Source organism: Solanum lycopersicum, chromosome 8 (assembly GCF_036512215.1).
Source record: "Solanum lycopersicum chromosome 8, SLM_r2.1".
Classification (NCBI taxonomy): Eukaryota; Viridiplantae; Streptophyta; class Magnoliopsida; order Solanales; family Solanaceae; genus Solanum; species Solanum lycopersicum.
In genome coordinates, this window is record NC_090807.1 from 52,794,057 (window position 1) to 52,815,463 (window position 21,407).

A 21,407-nucleotide genomic window follows, 5' to 3' on the forward strand; every position below is an offset into this window, starting at 1 on the left:
TGAATTACGTTCATCTAGGAGGAATTCAAATATTAGTTAAATCAACCTTTAAAGAAGGAATAAATTGTTCAATAGTGATAAATTTATCCGATGAAAGATTTATGAACGCAAGAGAAGGAAATCTTGGTATAGTGGAAGGAAATTTAGCTTACACTAAGCTTTTATTCACTTATTACCCAAGATATTGTATATCACTAAAAGACGCTGATTTTAATGATGCATTAAGTCTACATTTCCAGATCAAAAGAAATGATCTATTTAAACCAGGAAATCATATAATGAGTATATATTACCAGGCATTATACACAGTTACAAATTCAAATTATGGAAATGTGTATAAAAATAAAAAACCAATTGAAATAGATCAAGAATGCGAAGGAATTGCTAGAATTATAGAAGCAGAAATTCAGCAAGCACAAATTCCTGACGAATATGAAATCCGATTTGGAAAAACACATGAAATAGGAAGTACTAGTAATCCTAGACTTTCATTAGAATATGGAAAAAATACCATTAGAAAAAGTATATCTAATAGGTATTCTATAAAAAATCAACATTCAAGTATATTGAAAATAAAAGAAAGAATTTTCAATGGATTAGAATGGAAAAATCAGGATATACTGATACAAATAGGAGCAACTGCTAATCATATAAAAGAATATCTTATAAATGGATTAACAGTTTATGAAGGAGAACAATACGTATACAAAACCTTTGAAGGTAATAATTTCAGCTGTAAAAATATGGTAGATTTACCAATACAGCTAGATACAATAAGAATAACAGTTCCTTGTTATATTATAAATCATGAAAGTAACCAAGAAATAATTTTGGGAAATTTATTTCTAAATAATTTAGAAGATTATAACATCGGAAAAGATGGAATAGAAATGATTTATAAAAATGAAACTTGTTTCATAGCAAAAATATAAATGCCAAAAGAAACAATCTTTAAAGTTTCGGTTTTTATAGAAATAACAATTTATGATACAAAATTGACAACTTGTTGTCAAATAGATAATGGATCAGAAGCAAGTCTAGATAAGTCTTTTTTAATAAAAGATTGGACTTAAATAAAAATAATATCTCTATGATAGGAATCACAGGAGATAAAGAAAAATTAACAAAATCTAAAGAAAAGGTAGAAATAATTTTAGGATAAAAAATTGTTTCTATAAGTAAATTGTTTGCCTATGATAAACTGGAAACAGATTTATTATTAGGAAATGATTTCATACAACAATTTCAAAATTATCAACAAACATTATATATGATAAATTTGAAAACACCTTGCGGACATTACATAAAAGTCCCAAGAATACAAAATGTTTATAATCTTGAAAAAGATAAAGATAAATATAAAAGAAAGTATTTAGATAACTTAAGAAAAATTACTTGCAAATGTCTTAATTTAGAAAAAATTAAGGAAAATTTACAAAAGTCATATGGAGAAAATCCATTAGAAAAATCGGAACAAAGTCATGAAAGAGCAATTTTAACACTAAAAGACCCAAACATAATAATTAGGGTAAGACCTATGTTATACAACGAAGAAGATAAATTGAAATTTAAAATCCAAATTAATGAGTTACTAAAATTAAAACTCATAAGAATGAGTAAAAGTCCTCATAGTAGTCCAGCATTCTTAGTAAGAAATCATGTTGAATTAAAAAGAGGAAAAGCAAGAATGGTGATAAACTATAAAGAGTTAAATAAAAATTGTTTATTTGATGAATATTTTATTCCAAATAAAAACAATTTAATTAACCTTGCAAAAGGAAAGACTTATTTTTCAAAATTTGACTGTAAAAGCGGATTTTGGCAAATAAAATTAGAAGAAAATTCAGTTAAATTAACTGCATTTAGTACTACTAATGGACATTACGAATGGTTAGTAATGCCTTTTGGATTAAAAAACGCACCACAAATATTTCAAAGAAGAATGGATAAAATCTTCTCAGAAGATAATTATTTAATAGTATACATTGATGATATACTAATATGTTCTAAAACATATGAAGATCATTTAAAACATTTTAAAAAAAAAAATTCAGAAAAATGCTTAAAGAATGGAATAATTCTAAGTCAGAAAAAAGCAGAGAAAAATAAAAACGAAATAGAATTCTTAGGAATGATTATTTCGAAAAATGGAATTGAACTACAATTGCATATAGCTAAAAAGATTATAGAATTTCCTGACAAGCTTACAACAAAACAAGAAATCCAGAGATTTTTGGGTTGTTTGAATTATGCAGGGGAATTTATACAAGATTTAGCAAAGAAAAGAAATATACTTCAAAAATTGATAAGAAAAACCAACAGACTAGGTTGGACAGAAGAACACACTAAGTGTGTAAAAAACTTAAAAGAAGAATGTGCAAAATTACCCAAGTTAAGACTACCACAGGAAAGTGATAATCTAATTCTACAAACAGATGCTTCAGATTATCATTGGGGTGCTATTTTGCAAACAGATCTAAATGAAATCTGCAGGTACACAACTGGTACATTCAATAATGCAGAAACAAGATATTCAACAAATGAAAAAGAACTATTAGCAATCGTAAAAGGAATTAGAAAGTTTTCTACTTTTGTTTTACCGAAACCATTCATTATTAGAACTGATAACACACAAGTTGCAGAGCTAATAAACAATAAATTGCCTTCTGAACCTCAATACAGGAGACTTCATAGATGGCAAGTATTATTATCTTTTTATACTTTTTCAATTGAATATATAAAAGGAAATGACAATTTTCTTGCAGATTTCCTATCAAGAAACGTCCAATATGGACAATCAGACAAAAATCCTGGTTAACAGGATAAATGAAAGGATGCAAAAGGTGGATAATTCCATCGATGAAAAAGCACAGAAATTGTTCAAAATAAGAGATGAACTCTCAAAATTGTCTGAACAAGCTCGAATGTTACAATTCGAAATAAATCAACTCAGCACAGACCAAACTGAAAATATGAGAGAATTTTTACTTCTCTGTGAACATTTGGATACACGTCCAATTCAGAATTCAAATCTGAAAGAGATTATCAATCTCAACAAGGTGGCAGGAGATGTCCCACCAGCACCTAGTTCAAAAAACATCTCGATGGTACGCATGGATATGTCATCTTCATCCAAAAAGGATGTAAGAAAAAGCCGAGCAAATGAAGCTTCTAGCTCATCATCAGTGAAAACTGAAAAAACATCTGGAAACCCAGAAAATAAAACTAACCCAGAGTCATCTGGAGCAAAAGTTTTTTCTTCTTTGTAGGTACATTCAAAAGAAGAAGAATATTTAAAATTTACAAAATACATTTACAATCTCCCCGAACACAGTGGAGAAACCTATGGAGTTTTGGGAACTACCAGTTTATTTCCTAGAATTTTCATATTTCCAAATGGGATTCCGAGCTTTACAGCTCAATTATTTGAGTTTGTATTTTTAGATCGTGTTTACACAAGTCCAGATCTCAGAGAATTATCTCAACTACCCTCCAGATTGTTCAACGCAATCAGAAATTTCAGCCAAGGCGATGGAGGAGTATACTGTAGATGCTATAGTATTGCAATGGAAGGTCAAGATTCTCAGGCCTACTATCCAACTCTCAACTACATATCAGTTGAGAAAATAAAAGATTTCAATGTTAAGGCTACGGGAGTTGATAAAAAACTTCCTTTTCTTAACACAAAATAGATACAAACCAGAAGGGCATTAGGGATAAAAGTCTTATATGCCATTTTAAATAGGCTTTTCCGAGATAATTTCACGGTAATTGATCAAGATTCTGACTGGGTGTTAATTACTAAAGGAAATTCAAAGTCAGAATTACTTAAAGAAAGAATTCTTGATATCGAGCTCCATAGATTAGGGGCATCAGAAAAAACTTGGAAGCTAGCATGCAAAATGTTAGAACATGAGCACAATCGATAAATGAAGATCGATGAAGAAGAAAGACGTAAGCACTTACGTAAATGAACAAAAACGTAAGCACTTACGTTTACAAAAGAAGAAAAGGACAAAATACTTTTCTTTTAAAAAGAAAAAGCAGATGCTTTGTCGGCCAGAACAAAAAGCAGCCCATGTGAAGAAAGAGAAAGACTTTTGACTCAGATGAGTCTAGAAAGGAATCTTTAAAGGAATACCCTTTAAAGATAAATAATTGTAACATAAGTCCCTCCTTATCATCTATAAAAGGAGAGAGACATTATTGTAATAGGTAGAGGTCTTAGAAGTGAGAAAATAAGTTTTAAAGTAAGAAAGTCTTAAATATGTGTGAGTAAGTTAGCTTCTCCCGCTAGGGAAAAGTATTTTTATTTAATGTTTTGCTAAGATAAATACTTATCTTATGTATGTAATATTGAAATATATGAAATAAAAGTTTGTTTACATGTCATTTTTCTCAAAATTGATAAAAAGTCGAAGTGGAAGTTGCGATTTCCAGCCTTTAGGAGGAATAGCTAGGAAAGTAGCCGTAATTGAGAGAAGAAGGCGAAAAATGCTATTCATGGCCGAAGAGGAGAAATGCTGAGGCATTGATAGGACTGATTATCAACAAGAGGAAGAAGGTACAAAAACCTAACTTTTATTACGTATTTTATAATATTATATACATAATATAAGTTGTTATCTTAATTAAACGCTAATAAAAATTACTTAGTACCTGTAGGGATTTAAACATATCATGTTTTACAGAATGTTTTGCATAAATATATCATGCTAATTGCATAAAAATAAATAAAAATGAAATCTATACGACGACATTTACATAGCGTAAAAAAAAGAGCATGGACACATAAGAAAGCCATACATCATATAAAAAAGGCAATTTATGAAATGGAAAAGGTATTAGAACATACCAATTATAGATATGAAAATTTAATCACATCCATTTATGAGATGAGAATGTATAAAATACAAGAACAATTTGAGTATAAGACTGCTATACTCATATTAAAAAATAATATGATTTTTACTGCATAATAATAAAAAATTTAATCACATCCATTTATGAGATGAGAATGTATAAAATACAAGAACAATTTGAGTATAAGACTGCTATACTCATATTATAAGACTGCTATACTCATATTAAAAAAATAATATGTTTTTTACTGCATAATAATGAATTTTATAACTGTTTATATTTACAGTTTTTCTAGTATTACCCTGTTAATATGACAGTTGTTTTACTAGTTTTACCCTGTTAAGATAACAGCTACAAGAAAATGGTATCAGAGCCAAGTAACGAATAAAATGGACAAAAATATTAAACCATTTTGGTATATAGAAATTGAAACACTTGTCACAATTTTACAAGTAATAAGAAATTTAGATGGAGATTTAAAAAGAAAAATAATAAAAATAATTGTTTGGTATAATAAAAGACAAGTAGAAAGATATAATATATGGTATAATGATTTTGATAATAATTTGTATGATACATCTGATTGGCATTATTCAGACTAATGAGTCTTAAAGAAATATCAGATCCCTTAAAGGACCTCATAGAGAGTAATAAACAAATATCATTAAGAATAAGAATGATAGAAATAGAAATAAAATATATCAAGGAAAATATTCCAGGAAAAGTAACAAGTTTTATAGAAAAAATTGACAAAAGAATTAGTCAAAATTATATAAAAGAATTATTGAATAAAAAATCAACAAATGCAAAAGGGAAGTATGGATGAAATATTAATTAAAAAATTCCTTGAAAAACAAAAAGGAAAAGAAAAATGTATAGAAGATGAAAATAATTTAGAAACAAATCATAGCGGAAATCGCAACTTCTGTAAAGAAAAGGAAGTTTTTTATCAACTCCCCTAGCCTTAACATTGAAATCTTTTATTTTCTCAACTGATATGTAGTTGAGAGTTGGATAGTAATCTGGAAACCCAGAAAATAAAACTAACCCAGAGTCATCTGGAGCAAAAAAAAATTTCTTCTTTGCAGGTACATTCAAAAGAAGAAGAATATTTAAAATTTACAAAATACATTTACAATCTCCCCAAATACAGTGGAGAAACCTATGGAGTTTTGGAAACTACCAGTTTATTTCCTAGAAAATTAATTAATTAAAAAATAATTTAAAATCAAAATTTATATTTTTATTCTCTCTCCTTCATTCTTCTTCGCCATTTCTAGGCTCTAGCGCTTCATTGCTCTCTGTTTTTACCTTTTCGCCATTCAATATAAATCCACCCACCCCCACCCCTAATTCCCCTCAAATTTGCCTTGAGGGAAAATGATTTTTGTTAGAAACTATTTTTGTCTTCAGAATTTAAATAGAAAATAAATTTATTTAAGAATTAATTTGATTAAATTTCATTTTATAAAATTAATTTGATTTAAATCTATTAAAAAATTTAATCATATGAAACTATGAATATCCTTTTAACATAAAAGATATAAAATACATATTAATAACTCGAGATAATCTCTAGAATTTAGTATTAAAAAAAGGCAAATGTCAGATTATGCTTTCTAAATTATTTTAACATACAGCTTTATTTTTTTCATTTATTTTCTGGTTAAAATCTTGCGAACTACCTTTGACTTGCTGAAAAAAATATATTGTCTAATAGTATTTGTAAGATGTTTTAGCATAATTTATGTTTAAAAATAAAGTTGGCCTCCTTTTTTTTCCTTAATTATTTTGCTGCTTCTTTACCCGATGATCTTATTACATCTCAATTTATGATTTTATTGTGTCAACTGAGAATTTTTATTTTAGATTAGAAAAATGATGTTAGTAGATATGTAAAACATGTATCATGAAAATAATTATATTAATGAGGAGCCAAAATTAGTGAAAGATGAGATTTTCTTATAAATTTCTTACAAAAATTAGTGAATTTTCTTTTTCTAAGTTATTTTTTAACTATGTTTACAAGACTTGTTAAAAAAATTTAATCTATGCCTTTAAATTTTTAAATATGACAATTGTTAACTCATTTAAATAATCACTTGAAAAAACGGAAAAAAAATCTAACAAAAATAAATCAAGTCTTTATTCCTTAAAATAAAAAAACATATAATTTCATATGTTTCACCGCATCAGTTTGATGGTCACCCCAACTTCAATAATAGCTGTCATAAAAAACCATAACCACCCCAACAATTTTTTTTCCAAATATTTGATGTAAAGGCCATTTTCACTAGTATATCTACCTCTTTATTGCCTCTCTGAAAGATCACTTACCTTCACACCACTAAGGATCAGTTTGGCCCCAAATATATTTGAAAACTTTAAAAAATGATATTTGGTCATATAATTTGTTACTATTTAATAAATATATTTGTCAAATATTCTTGAGTTTTCAAATACTATAAAAAAAAAAATTGGTGTGAATACAATTTTAATATTTAGAAATTTTAAATTTTAAAATTACCTCAATTTTTTATATTTTATAAAAAAAATAACCATAATTTAATTATTTCAACTAATATTTATCCATCAAATTACTCCATTAATAACTAATAACTAATCCTCTTTGCTATCTATACATAACAATGTGGAATAACTAAGAAGTTTGAATATGCTATTGATGTATATTGTTCTTGTCCATATTGTTATTTTGTTATTGCTGATTATATGAAACTCGAGGATAGCGCTATAACTTTATTGCTGATTGTTATCGATTATGTTCTAGGGTTATTTTTAATAAAATATGTTCATTATAAAATGCTAATATTAACTTAAAGGGTACTTTAATAATTTTTACAACTTATAAGCATAAGTCATATTTTTTAGAATAATCAAATATTTCTTCCAAAATTTATAACACACCATAAAAGTTGACCAAAAAATAATTTGTCAGAGTATTGGGAATTTGGGGCCAACCACAACCATTCAATTTATTTAAGTTTTACATAAAGTTATTGAACAATACTTTGTAATGAAAAGTCCTTCGGTTTACTGAAGTATCATATAATTATTATTTTAAAAAATTTAATATCATATATTTATTTTTTCAAATAAGTTTCTGCAACGGAATTGCAAGCAAAAATGTATGACCTTTTGCTTACAGACCTTTTTTATTAATTTATATGATACTTCAATAAAAATCGATTAATTTTTTTAGTACAAACATAATTTCAGTAAAATAAAATAAAATCCAAGAACTAACTCCAGTGTTATATATGAAACTTTTACACAACAAGATGAATCTTAATTATTATTGCAATGAAAATAAATTGGTAATTTCAAGAAATTGTTATTTGCTAGGAATAATTTACTTATTTGTTAAATAATAAAAAGTGTAAAAAAAAAACATTTGGACAATGTATATTTGGAAGAATATTCTTGAAACTATTAACCAAAGAGTAACTCACGAAGTGAAAAAGGAAATAATTCATTGTTTTTCCATCTGACTTTAATATTGTTTTGGCTCCAAAAAATTGTACGAAAATAATTAACCCTTTAGGAATTAAAATTGATAATTATAACCATAAAATTACAAAAGTATTTACCTTTTTTCAATAGAAGCAACTTAGAAAAAAAACAGTTGAAATAAGATCAAAAGGTGTAACATACACTAATTGTTCGTTTGTTACCAATACAATACTACATTTTATTCTGTATAAATACTCCTCAAAATATCAGCTGGATCTCATAGTAAACATGGCAGACATAGAAGATGGATGTTGTGAAGCAGCTTGTATTTGTTTTCCACAATTGTCTTTGCATTATATTTTATGGGGATAATGCCCAAGTATCCCCTCAACCTATGCCCGAAATCTCAGAGACACACTTATACTATACTAAGGTCCTATTACCCCACTGAACTTATTTTATTGATAATTTTTTACCCCTTTTTAGCTTACGTGGCACTATCTTGTGGGCCCAACGATGGTTGACTTTTTTTTTCGAACTAGTGCCACGTAGGCTAAAAAGGGGTAGAAAATTACATATAAAATAAGTTCAGGGTAATAGGATCTTAGTATAGTATAAGTATGTCTCTGGGATTTCGGGCATAGGTTGAGGGGGTACTTGGATATTTTCCCTATTTTATGCGTTGATCAAAATATTTGTAATCGTTTTAATGTTTTACATTGCATTTATCAAGCCACTACCTTGTTTACCGCATATGTTTGATATATTCATCAAAATTTCTTCAATTGCACTCTGTATCAGACTCATTGTCGTTTTCATTCATCGATTCTGCTGCAGAGGAGGAGATTAATTTTGAAGATCTAGAAGATTGTTTAAGTTTTAGTAGATTTATAATTCGTTCATTATATTGGTATTTTAAAATAAAGTTCTCTGTAGTTTGTTTTATTTTAGCATTTCAAATTATCGAAGAATTACAATTGGTTTGTTTTCTTGCAAGCTGAAGTTTAGAAAGTTACTTAAACATGTTGAATTTTTTTCTCTCAATCAAAGTCATATTATAAGTAATTTTTATTTATGAATTATCAAACGAATAATCAGAGTTGGAAAAACAATATATGTTAATTTTATTTATAAATAATTATAGAATTTATATATATAATTTATCAGTTTTTTTTAGTAAAATAAAAATCAAATCAAATAGTATCAATTTTTAAATTTAAAATCAATAAACAAATCAAACCAAATATCAATTTTTAAATCGATTAAATTTTAATTTGATTTTCTAACCATTACCATGAACAAACTCTATATATAAGAACAAAAACAATACTAATGAACATGCTAATAACGTTAAAATGTACAAAGCCAATATATGAGCTACTACAACAAAATCATTCCTAAATCTACATGTGACGTAATTCGCAGAAAGGAGTAAAACAAAGACTACAGATCTAAAAGCAGGCAATCAATAGATTTCACTATGCTAAAATTTTAAATATTATTCTTCTATAAATAAATACAAATACTCTTTTGTCATGGAGAAATAATGAAAGTTTAATTATTTTTTTGAGAAGGAAAAAAGCAGAAAGAAATACAATTTGATGTAAGCATCAAATGCCAGAAAGTTTTTGTTGTATACATTTAACTGTTTAGTAGAGACAACCAGAAACCTGAAATGAATAAAACAAAACTTCGGCCAAACTACATTCTAACCTGGTGACAAATTCTGGCAATTTTTCTCTAGGATTTTATCATTTTTCGATTGCATGATTGATACAAGTAAACCTATTATTACAATAACAAACCCAAAGTTTTGAGGAGGAAGAAAGAATTTATCTTTCTCCTTTTTCTTCGTTGAAGAGCTCGTAATGTGTTTCCAACATCTCTGATGTGCTTGGCTGGAGGGCTAACACCCTTCCTGACAAATAAAGCAATAAAGAAGCCCTCCTGATCCTCTATGAGATCGGTTCTAAGCACACGTTGAGCTGTTCAAAAATTAAAAGAATAATCATACACATGCAACTGAAGAATTTCAACTGATGGAAAACCAGATGAGCATCAGGCAGGAAGGATCAGAATGTATCAGAACAACACTGTGTTACTGTTCTTCAGGATGGTACTGTATATATATTTACAGAGCTCATACATGCATGTTTTCCTATAGCCTTCAGTGTAATGCAAATATTATATGTTATTGAAGGTGGTATAACTTGCAGTTTAGTCTTCTGTCTAATGACATGTTGGCCTTTTGAAGATAAATGACACTTTACTAAAAGAATATAATTGCAACAGTTTCATTTGGCCAACTAGATCTAGCTTAGACTACAAGCAACTGAACACGAAAATATATGATGCCTGCAATTGCTTATTAGAGCACTTGAAAACTGTAAGAACAATATTCTTTCATTTCACTGTGCTCTTTCTTTATTTGTCTAGTTTGACCAACTTTTGGAACACAGTTTGATTCTAAAATACTAGGATCAGGTAAGCACCATAAAGAAAGGTTGTGAGATATGTATGATCACTTACATCCATCAAAAATTGGATGACCTCGGCGAGCCCACTGGGGAAAGATTGTTGTCAGTTCAAAACCATAAGACGAAGCGAGAGGCAGAACAGATTTGATAACATCTTCATTCTCAACTTGGTTAACAGAACATGTACTGTAAACAATTCTCTCAACAGCTGGAACTACATCAAGATGAGAGGGTAAATTGATCAGTTGCATTCACAAACATACATGAATTTGCCATTTGTGATTAAAAAAGAAAAGAAAAACAAGAAACAATATAATAAATCTCACAAGATAATGCATGTTCCAAAGCCTTTCTCTGGAAAGCCGCGAGCTTTTCTAGTCTATTGACATCAGAGTCTGCAAAGCTTTTACAGATGTTAGTTTAAAACGAGAAAAGCATAGAGATGGTTACACAAAAGATACAAAATGAGTACATAAAGAGCAAAATCACCTGTTGTATATGAGGGGAGCAGGTGATCTAATCTATCAACAACAGTCCCAGAGCCTGAACATGATGGATCTAACAGTATTGCTTGAACCTGGTGGCCGGATTATGTGTTAAATAAAAGACATCATTTAAAAATCCAAACACAATAGAGGAAAACAAAGTTGAAACCATGCTTGTTGAAAATGTGATTTTGTAAAATCATCATCATTCAGGAAAACTAATCAGAGTGTAACCCCGTATTACCCCAAATCAAATATATGTCTTCATGGTTGTACCAATACTGACTGATATCCTTTTTTTGTTTTTCACACAGTCCAGAAACAAGAAGGATTTTGTCTCTTTTTAATGCTTGTTCTGGATACACTAAAATGATACACAAAAGTAATAGATTTCACTCAATAAGTTGATAATATCTGACAACCAATGACGCCTCATTCCCCAAAAAATGTCTTGTATGTTTACCTTCGAGTACGCTGGATCCTCAGGACTGATGTTTAAGAAGTCTTCATGCTTGATTTCCACATCTTTGGATAAGTTAAGTTATCGAGGCATATTATGGCAACAATGAAACTAAAACCAATTAGACAAATTATCATATACCTAACTTGTTTTAGGATTACTTGAAATAGGGAACTGAAACAACTAAAGATATGTGCAGTTTCAAAAGCCATATTTCCTCAAATATAAACTTCAGGCACCTAATGCAAAGAGGTGTTTATGGTATTAAAAGTGTAACGCCATATGAAACTAATAACTCCATCCAGTTTGAGTGAAAATTGTGAGATTACTGGAATTACTTAGAGATGGGATAATTTTTTTAAAAAAACAAGGACCTAAGCACATATTTTAAGGGCTTCCAATACACTTTAGGTATATGTCGACCCAGAAATCAAGTGATGGTTAGATTTCCTCTGTAGCAATCTTATGTGAGAAGGTGGACATGATACCAGAAAGCTATTGAAAGGATACTAGTCGCTCCAGCCAGTTCAATTGTGTCCTTCAGACGTTTAACCCTTTCTTTATTAAGTTCACAAGCTATTATCTTTCCATTTCCCTTCATAAGAGCAGCTAGATGAACAGTTTTGTTCCCTGGTGCCGCACATGCATCAATGACCTTCACAGAACAATAAACAACCATGAACAACAGCCAAGTAGAAAATGAAACTCTAGAGAACCTAACTACTCTTTTTCTATGCAATTACCTCCCATCTGGGTTTAGGCCCAAGAGCAACTGCAACCATGGAACTTGCCTTACCCTAGTGGGTCAAGGGACATTAGTAGCATGTCAATGAAAACTAGATGGAACCCAAAAGAGGAGAAAGGATTGCATAACCAGAAACTCCTTATTGTATTCACATCAAAATTCCATTCTAAGAAAGAGAAATTTGCACCTGCAGAAAGACACTTCCACTTTTCACCAAAGGATGATCATGCAAGTCAGTCCTTGGGGGTAAAATCAACAGGTCAGGAACCATTGCATCCTGACAAACCTATTTAATGTCCGAAAAATAAACATAAATAAACTTTATAATAACGAGAATGCATCACCAATAAAAAAGTAAATCGGATTCTATCTTTATTCTTGCCCGATTAATCAGTTCTTCAAAAGATCTATCAGGTCATAGAGAATGATTTGATCAATGAATATTTGATTGTTTCTTCAATGCAGAATTGATTCACAATAATTTTCTTATCAAATAAGGACACGAATAGAACAATAATGATATCATTGAATTGACAAACATGAAAAATCTGTGGTACTACATACTTCTAAAGTATACCAATTTCTGTAGCTTATTAGTATCTTTAGGTATGCCTTCTACCTCCATCCCCCCAAGTGAAGTCAATACATCAATTATCAATTAAGAAGCCACTCTTCAAATACTAGAACAGCTGGAACCACCCCACCCCCTCTTACTTTTCTTCTGAAAGGAAATTTCTTAATTTTAGGACCTCAATTTGTTTTTATCTCAATATTCTAAACAAACGTCTATGTAAACGCTAGGTCTATCATACCTCTATATAACTATCATGAAAACTGGATAAAAATCTATAAACTAGTCAGGCAAACAATTCATTAGAGGAAGTACTGCAAAGATTAAGTACACCAAAGATGATCGTCGGGATCAGATTTTGGCTTAGAATGTTTTGACACAAGGAATTATCTCTGACACATCTTCCACCTATATTCTACCGAGTCAAATGACACTAAAGTTACTTCAATTATTGAGGCGATGTAAAACAACTGTTGCATGTAAGGATTATATCATACCTCGTACTGTTTCTTAAATTCGACTAGGGCAGACTCTACGTCCATTTTCAGAGTATTTACACGAGCATAACGGGGTTTCGGAAGGTCTGCAATGAAAACAAAAAACAAGATTGTAGTGACACATCCGAGACTGCTTATTCTGCTCCATATAATAAATACAGCAAGTGTAATCCGACACAACTTAAAATACAGATATTTTTCCATCTATTTTTTTATAAAGAAAGGGTCTTGTCAGTTCAATTATATTTAAGAAGTCCGTTGACAAGTTTGAACTATGTATATCCCCTTTTTTAACCTAGCCACCATCAACAGACTAGGAGTTGAACCACGTACCAGAAATTTTATAAGAAGTCATCAAATCTGAGAAATGTTTTACTTTCTTTCGAACTAAAAGCTTGGCAAGTGCTGCCTGCAACACATCCTTTTTCTGCAGTAGAAACTTTTCTGCATCACCAGCTAACAAAACCTCCTATATAAGATTAAACCATCACCATAAGCAAGAGCCCAAAACAATGAAACCCACTGGGGATGTATATTGACAAATACCTGGCTAAAAAGGATGTCATACAAGATTATATACATCAATTCTTCTTGCCTCTGCAACAACATAAGCAGCAAATTAGTCCACAATTGAATCAATGAGAAATGAAATTCCAGAAGTTTGTATCTTGATTAAGTCCAGTCGATTCTATAGATCACCATAATGTATTGCTATATGTTACTAACATTTTTACTTCCAAAACACTGGCAAGGTTCCATAACAAAATATCAGATTTCCCAATTGCTACTTACAGTTTATATGGATGTTTCATAATGCAATAATTCATTAATTACTGTTGAGCAGAAAAATCCAAACTATTAGACACCAAAGATGTCTATCCAACATGTAAAATAGTTGATGTAAACAGGGTTAACAGGTTATGTTAAGAACATAGTACTTCAGGAAAGCAAGTGAAAGATGAGTAAGGAGAAATTATCTTACCTATGTGGTTGGCAGTAGAAACATTTAACTGAGCCTACAGTTAAAAAGGAAGTGACGAATAATAAGAACTCTCCTGTGTTTTTGAAATATTGAGTTGAGCTGCTAGCCTGGTACACTGGATTAAAACCATTGTTCTTGGGCTTGTGAAATATCAATAAGCAACACTCAAGAAACAAGATTTATTCTGACTTGGACAAAAAGTTCAGGGGTTTTCCCAAGATAAAGTTGAAAATGACATTGATTACAAAGAAAATGATATAATTGCATACTTATGCCACACAGATAAAATCATTAGTTATTTGAAAAACTTATGCAACTTAAGCTCTTCCTAGAAAGGCATCAGAAAAATATATACCTTGGATAACGTATATTTACTTGATATTTCGGAGATGGCCTGCCATCCGTCAATAACTTTATCTTATTTAATCAACATAAAATGCTGAAACATAATTATTATTTTAAAAAAAAGTAACAGAAGATATACAAAAGAGGAACAGGTAAGAGTGTCAAACACGAGTTATTCAAAATATTACTCAGAAAGAGAGAGCAAAAAAGAGGAAGATCTTCAACTAGTACACAACAACACGCAAAGTGTAATCCCACAAGTGGGGTCCAGGGAGGGTAGGATGTATGAGACATTACCCCTACCTTTTGGGCAGATAACAAGAATTTCTCATGTCTCACAGTTAAGCCCCATATCATGCAATGAGAGAAGTGAAAGTGTCAAAATCTAACCGTCGATGAAAATTCAGATATGGAAAGTATTTCTAACCTTCCACTTGCTACTCAGCACATTGGTAGTGTGAAAGACATCCTTGATAACGGGAAGATCTGTAAAAAGGAAGAATCCAAAACATTTGCAATTAGGAAGCCAAGGGATGGACCTTTTCCATAGATATGGAGAAAGAATTATTCGAGTCACTGAGTTAACATCAGTGCTTTTTTAAAAAAAATAGGCACAAAAAAGGGACAAAATCTATGGGGCTTGAAGTGAAAATCAATAAGCAAAGTGCACTCTTCCTTGAAGTGAAGAGAGAAAATTACAAAATTAAAAAATACCAAACATGTAAGAATTCAGTACTAAAACATTCAAGTGCAATAAACATAACTAATTCCAGTATTGGATAAACAGCATTCCCTCTATTCTTGACTATGTGAAATTGTTTGAATCAGCAGAGATTTTAAAAAAGAAATGAAGACTTTTGAAGACTCGCAGTCTTAAACAAGTCATAATATTTGTGTGGCTATGAAGCTTTAAAACGTCTGGACTTAAAACATGTCATAACTTTTGTGTGGGACTATATGCTTCACATTAAGGGCGCTTTTTTTTAGAATAATGTTACCAGTAAGGGTAAAATGAAAAGTGTAACATCTATTGTTTTCAAATATGTGATCTTTTTGGAACAAGCTAATTCAGAAATAGTGTAACATAAATCGGAATTGATGGAATAATAATGATAACAATCCAACTTCTCAAAGTTGAGATTCAAAAGAACTGACTGTTTATTGTTGGATCACTTTGTGTGTCACTGTGTCACATGCACAATTCTATGAAGCACGTGTCTTCACTCATCAATTGAAAACCCTTTGCTTCGCATTGACCCATCGACTTAGGCTTTAATAGCTCATTTTGACAATTCAGCTTCAGCTATTTCAAAGGTAAATAAAATAGCCTCTGATATGTTATTGTTAAGTCCTTGTCTCCTTGATATTTCAAAATTAATAAGACTACTCTGCGCCACTGAGGTACATGTACTAAAGGTGATTTTTTGATAAGATCACAAACAAAAAAAATGAAAACAATTACTATAGTAAAGCTCCTAAAAACAAGCTATGAATCATGCTTCTTAAAATTTCCAAACAACTAAAAGTGACGAGGACAATTAGATACTTTCGATCATGAAAACTACCCTACTATACCTTTATTTCCATAAAAGTAAAATCAATCTTAAGCAGCAAAGATAACTGCATCACATTTTCCAATGGTGTCCAAACTCCAGCGCAAACAATTTTCTCCATAATACATGAGAAGTTACACGGAAACATTTCAGGTTAATGCCTGTAGAGGTTAATTATCCCATGATCACTTCTTGCCTGAGCTTCCTCTTATATTAAAGCTGGAATGATTTTCCAAAATGCAGTTGACCAAGCAAGCCGACAAGCAATTTTTGTCAGTGGAAAATGTATTCACTTGCACTTAGCAGCTGAAAATTTGGTAAGCGAATTGCCTAAGTATTCGCTCTTCTTTTAGCTAGATTGTTTCCTATCATTTTGAGATAGTAAATTACTACATATTTTTTCAAGGTCTAAAGCCAACGCTAATAACTACCACTTACCTGACTTTTAAGTTTTACCTCATCTCCTTTATTTGCCAGTCCAAGAACTTTATTTTCTCTTGAACTCAATCTCTATTCAATACTATAAGACAACATGATTTTCTAAATGCATCCTAAGTATTTACTATTATTCTGTTGGTGAACTTACATTTGAGAGTTTGACAAACCAAAGCATAAGTAGCTCTTTTGTTCCTGACAGAGGGACTATAAACCAACGACTTGATGGTGCCAACGGCTCGACGTCGAGCGTCTCCTTGTAGAATAGTTCGCAAAACCTTTGCAGCTTCTCTACGTGCAAAGAGTGCCGAGCGCTCAGCGCTGCTCATACGGTTCTGGTTCGGCTTCTTCGCCGACGGTTTGGTATCCCTTTGCGCCTTCTTCCGCGCCATGATTTCGAGTCTCCTGCGATAAATTGTTAATGGGCTTTAGGCTAAATGTTAACATATCGATATCGTACTAATAGTACAATATATAATTATATAGGAATTTAGAGATGTGTATATATTGTAAAACCTCACTAAATTAATATTCGATGATTAATAATCTCTCCAAGATAATGATTTCCACTGGTTCCGACTTGGGCCAATGAAAAATAACATATTTCGATATGATAATAAGATAATATATTTTCAGAAGACCCGTATATATATATATATATATATATATATATGTTCACATTAATATTATAAATTAATATTAATTTAGCCTACTAGGCTAAGTGATAGCGTAATAAACAATTAAGACTATTTTATTTATTAAGTTAACTAAGCATGCAAAGACTAAGTGTTAACAATAAACAATTAAAGTAATTTTATTATTTTAAATTAACTAGTTAAACATGCAAGACTAAGTGATGATAATTTTAAACAATTAAGATCACTTTATTGTTTAGTTAATTAATCATGCCAAACTAGGTCATAACAATATTAAACATAACAAATACAAAGCAAATTAATAAAGAGAAAAGTGAGGAAACAGAAATTACACAATTATCTAAGCAAACTATTTTGTTATTTTATTTTAAGTTACCCCAAATAAATATAATTAAAACAAGCAAATAAAGGGATAAAACGGAAGGGAGACTCTAAGAGAGACTTTTTGGATCAGCACTCGACTTCTTTTATTTTTCTCATAGGCTTTCGTATAGGGACAGACAAAACCAAAGTTTGTCTTTTAAAGCATGAGTCCATGTCATCATCTCCATAGGGCCAACTACCCCTACCCCACCACCGCATGCGTTTCGTATCTAAAAGGTGCCTAATTGTCCCAACTTAACGTCTGAGAGGCATTGGACTTAATAGGTTGGTTTAGACAAAATAAAATATATGGCCCTCCTAGACACCAAACAAGAAAAGATTGGACAATATTGGACACTTAAAGTCTCAAGTTCGCCTCTACATTTTATTATTAGCATGCTAACAAACACACGTAATTGTGAAAAGTCTCATGTGAAGTGTGTGAGCTACAAACATACAAACATACAAAAATTAAGACAACAATAAGTTAAACATTGCAAAATTATTTATGGACAGATCTAAAAGCATGCATATGATTATTTAAATGATTTTAGAGGTAACAAAAAATTATTACAGCAATGCAAATTTTAGTTAACACCGATTTTGGAAGTGGCAGAAAACAGTTTATTAATAGTGCAACAATATTTAACATGGGCAGATTTTAAATAAGCATGCTGAATATTTGTGACTTATTTTAAGTTGTAGATAATGTAGGTTTTAAGAAATGTGCAGAAAATATTTTGTTAGTTACTTTACATATTGCAAGGTGGCATATTCACTAATGCAGAAACAGATTTCATTTGTTTAAAGTGGTAAAAAAAGGCATTGCAAGAATTTATTTACAAGTGCAACAATACAAACATGACAGATTTGTCTCAAATATAGATTAATTAACTTTTTTCTGAAACTGCAAAAAAAAAATGGGGGTAAAAACAAATATAGATTAATTAACTAGTTTATTAGGAACCTTAAATTTATTGACAACATGCTGGAAAAATTGATTAATAAACCAATAGACATGAATTCTATTCCCAGATTATATATGTAGAATTATTTAAATGCTATTGACATGATTTCTAAGTGACCGAATTATTTCCATACCAAAGAATTAAGTTCATTTATTTTACATGAGCTTAATTTTGAGCACATGTCAAGAGGTTCAAACATTCCATATGGTCAACATAAAAATCCTTATTTTTGTGGTGAACAATAATCACGATGAATAGTTAAGCACAAGTAGTAATCTTATAATTTATTTATTTTTATCTTAATTAAGTTGATGATGCAAAATTGACAAACATAATAAAGCATATAAACTAATTCTTATAGGCATGCTTTCTAATATGTTTGAATGAAAATAAGAGAAGGATGTAGCATGTAATTCCTCCTCCCCCTTTAGACGATTCCCCAAATTATATCATATAGAGAGAAAGTTTAGAGTCATATAAATATTTAAAATTCAAAATAAAGAAGAGCCAAAGTTAAATATTAAATTATTATTTTTTACCAAAAATAACCAAGTAAGAAATATGTCAATTATAATTAAGGTAAAGAAATCAATTACTCATAATACACCTGGTAAAATAAGCAAGAAAAGAATAAATTAATATAAACACGAATTGATACAATCCAGAACGAACAAACAAAGTTATTTTTTAAGAAAATCTACCCAAAGCAATATTCTTCTCACCTGCAATAGTTTATCATCTAAAAGAAATTTAAAAATATATAAAAATCTAGTGGCAAGATGGAAACAATGTTTACCACTAAGAGAGAAAATCGACTAAAATCAGCAAATTGATTTACAGATTATTGGGGTTTGAAAGAAACGAGCATCAATCCGATTTACCAATTCCTACAAAAGTTATCCAGTACAACGCCAATTAAGGGGAATTAAAAAATAATGAAGGGTTTACCAAATTATTGAATAATCACAAATATAGGATAATTGGATGCAAATTAAACTGTAGTCTGGATGCCAACTACCATATGAAAATTAATTTATCAACTATGACAATTCACCAACTACCATATGAAAATTAATTTATCAACAATGACAATTCATCTTGTATGATTAACATGTAGAAAGGATTAGCAAATACAATTCATCACAAAGGAGGAGTATATAACAATGAAAGCAGAAAATTATAAAAGCCTTAACAAACGAGTTGTGGCATTTCAATATCAAAGAATCATACTATGCTCAGAATTAGAATCTGAGCCTAAAAATTAATTGAAAACTTACCTGGTGATATCCATCTGTTTAACAAAACTCGAAATTTTCAAAAGCTCCACCGGAATGGCCGGAGCTGCTGTTTTCTGCCGGCGTCACTGACCTCACGCAACTTTTCCTTCGCTGGAGCCGCAGCTGCGCCTCGTTGCACGCCGGAGTCGTCTCTGCTGCTTGTCGTCGCCGCTGCTGCTACTGGTCGCTGCTGCCTGGCGGTCCTGCAAAAAGAGAGGAGAAAAGAAGGGGGAAAAGAGGAGAGAAAGAGGAAGAAGGGAGGCGGAGGCGCCTGGTGTTGTTGTCACCGTAGCTGCTGCTCGCCGGTGATCCGTTCGGAGAAAGGGGGAGAAGAGGAAAATGGGGCGAGGGAAGAAGAGACAGAGGAAGAAGGGAGAAGCTTGGAATTAGGTTTTAGTCTTCTTTTTAGAACTAAATTGACTAGAATTTTATGGACGGTTAGGATTAGATGTAGGATTTAATTTAAAAGATCGACGGTTGCGATTAAAAGATGAGATTTAAATTAGATTGAATTGGATTTGGATGGCCAAAATTGTAATAAAATTGGCTAGAATTAAAAGGAAAGAAATGGTTACTATTGAAATACAATTGAAATTGGATAGGCTAGAATTGAAACAACTTAGAATAGAATAGGCTAGAATTTAAATAATTTTGAGGAAAAATAAGAAATTGCTATCCAATTAAAATACTACCAATATAATCATATATTTTATAAAATTTAAATCACTTAAATATCATAACATTTGGATAAAATAATTATCTCAAAATTTATTAAGAATGTTTAAAATATTTTAATGATATTTACAATAATTTTATAAAGTAAACATACTAAAATATATAATTTTTATGCAAAATTGACTTAAAATAAAATATGTATTAATCGAATAGCATTTCCAAAAATAGTTAAAATTCGATCAAAATTAAATATCAACAGTAAAATTAATAGAAGTGGAGAACCACATAAAGTGGAAATTAAGAAGTTTGGGGGCAAATCCATCTACCTTGCTTTTATTCTATATTTGTTGCTCCTCGGTTGTTTTACAACCTAACAGTCCACCAGAATAACAAATTAATGATCTTTCCAATCACAATGAAATCATAATTGACGAACTAGTGGTTTATGTACCACAAAAGTAGCATAAAGAAAATGAGACCTGCTATTTCTGATGACTATTTGGTATATCTACACGAGTTAGAAATTGACTTAGGAATTGATAATAATCTAGTTTCATTTTCACAACCTATTGAATTAATAATTT

General features: G+C 30.4%; 1 protein-coding gene and 1 long non-coding RNA gene across 4 annotated transcripts; one reads left to right on the forward strand and one right to left on the reverse strand.

The window, feature by feature from the left end:
• Positions 1-4,217: 4,217 nt before the first annotated feature.
• LOC109120856 (uncharacterized) lies at positions 4,218-9,355 on the forward strand. Its single transcript, XR_002028327.3, has 2 exons — positions 4,218-4,564; positions 9,136-9,355. It is a non-coding gene; the product is annotated as an uncharacterized lncRNA (long non-coding RNA).
• A 558-nt stretch (positions 9,356-9,913) lies between these two features.
• Positions 9,914-20,583, reverse strand: LOC101249566 (25S rRNA (cytosine-C(5))-methyltransferase NSUN5). Of its 3 annotated transcripts, XM_069288049.1 has the most exons (15): positions 20,149-20,513; positions 19,668-19,758; positions 17,036-17,289; positions 15,324-15,382; positions 14,116-14,166; positions 13,903-14,038; positions 13,570-13,655; positions 12,689-12,787; positions 12,500-12,553; positions 12,267-12,411; positions 11,760-11,821; positions 11,301-11,388; positions 11,138-11,206; positions 10,864-11,025; positions 9,914-10,319 (listed from the first exon to the last, which is right to left on the reverse strand). In XM_069288049.1, the coding sequence occupies exons 3-15, from the start codon at positions 17,274-17,276 to the stop codon at positions 10,126-10,128; spliced, it is 1,446 nt and encodes a 481-aa protein (XP_069144150.1). In that variant the 5' UTR covers positions 17,277-17,289; positions 19,668-19,758; positions 20,149-20,513; the 3' UTR covers positions 9,914-10,125. The 3 variants fall into 3 exon arrangements, 2 of the variants coding, with proteins under 2 accessions (XP_069144150.1, XP_004245067.1); XR_011211151.1 differs by lacking the exon at positions 19,668-19,758 and having other exon boundaries at positions 11,138-11,214; positions 20,149-20,550; XM_004245019.5 differs by lacking the exon at positions 19,668-19,758 and having other exon boundaries at positions 20,149-20,583.
• Between the last annotated feature and the right edge of the window lie 824 nt (positions 20,584-21,407).

Excerpts from the sequence above, each read along its gene's own strand:
- LOC101249566 (XM_004245019.5), bottom strand. Across the intron at positions 13,656-13,902 it reads GACTTCTTATAAAATTTCTG|ACCTTCCGAAACCCCGTTAT; the intron begins GTACGTGGTTCA and ends TTTTCATTGCAG. Across the intron at positions 12,412-12,499 it reads GGCCTAAACCCAGATGGGAG|GTCATTGATGCATGTGCGGC; the intron begins GTAATTGCATAG and ends TGTTCTGTGAAG.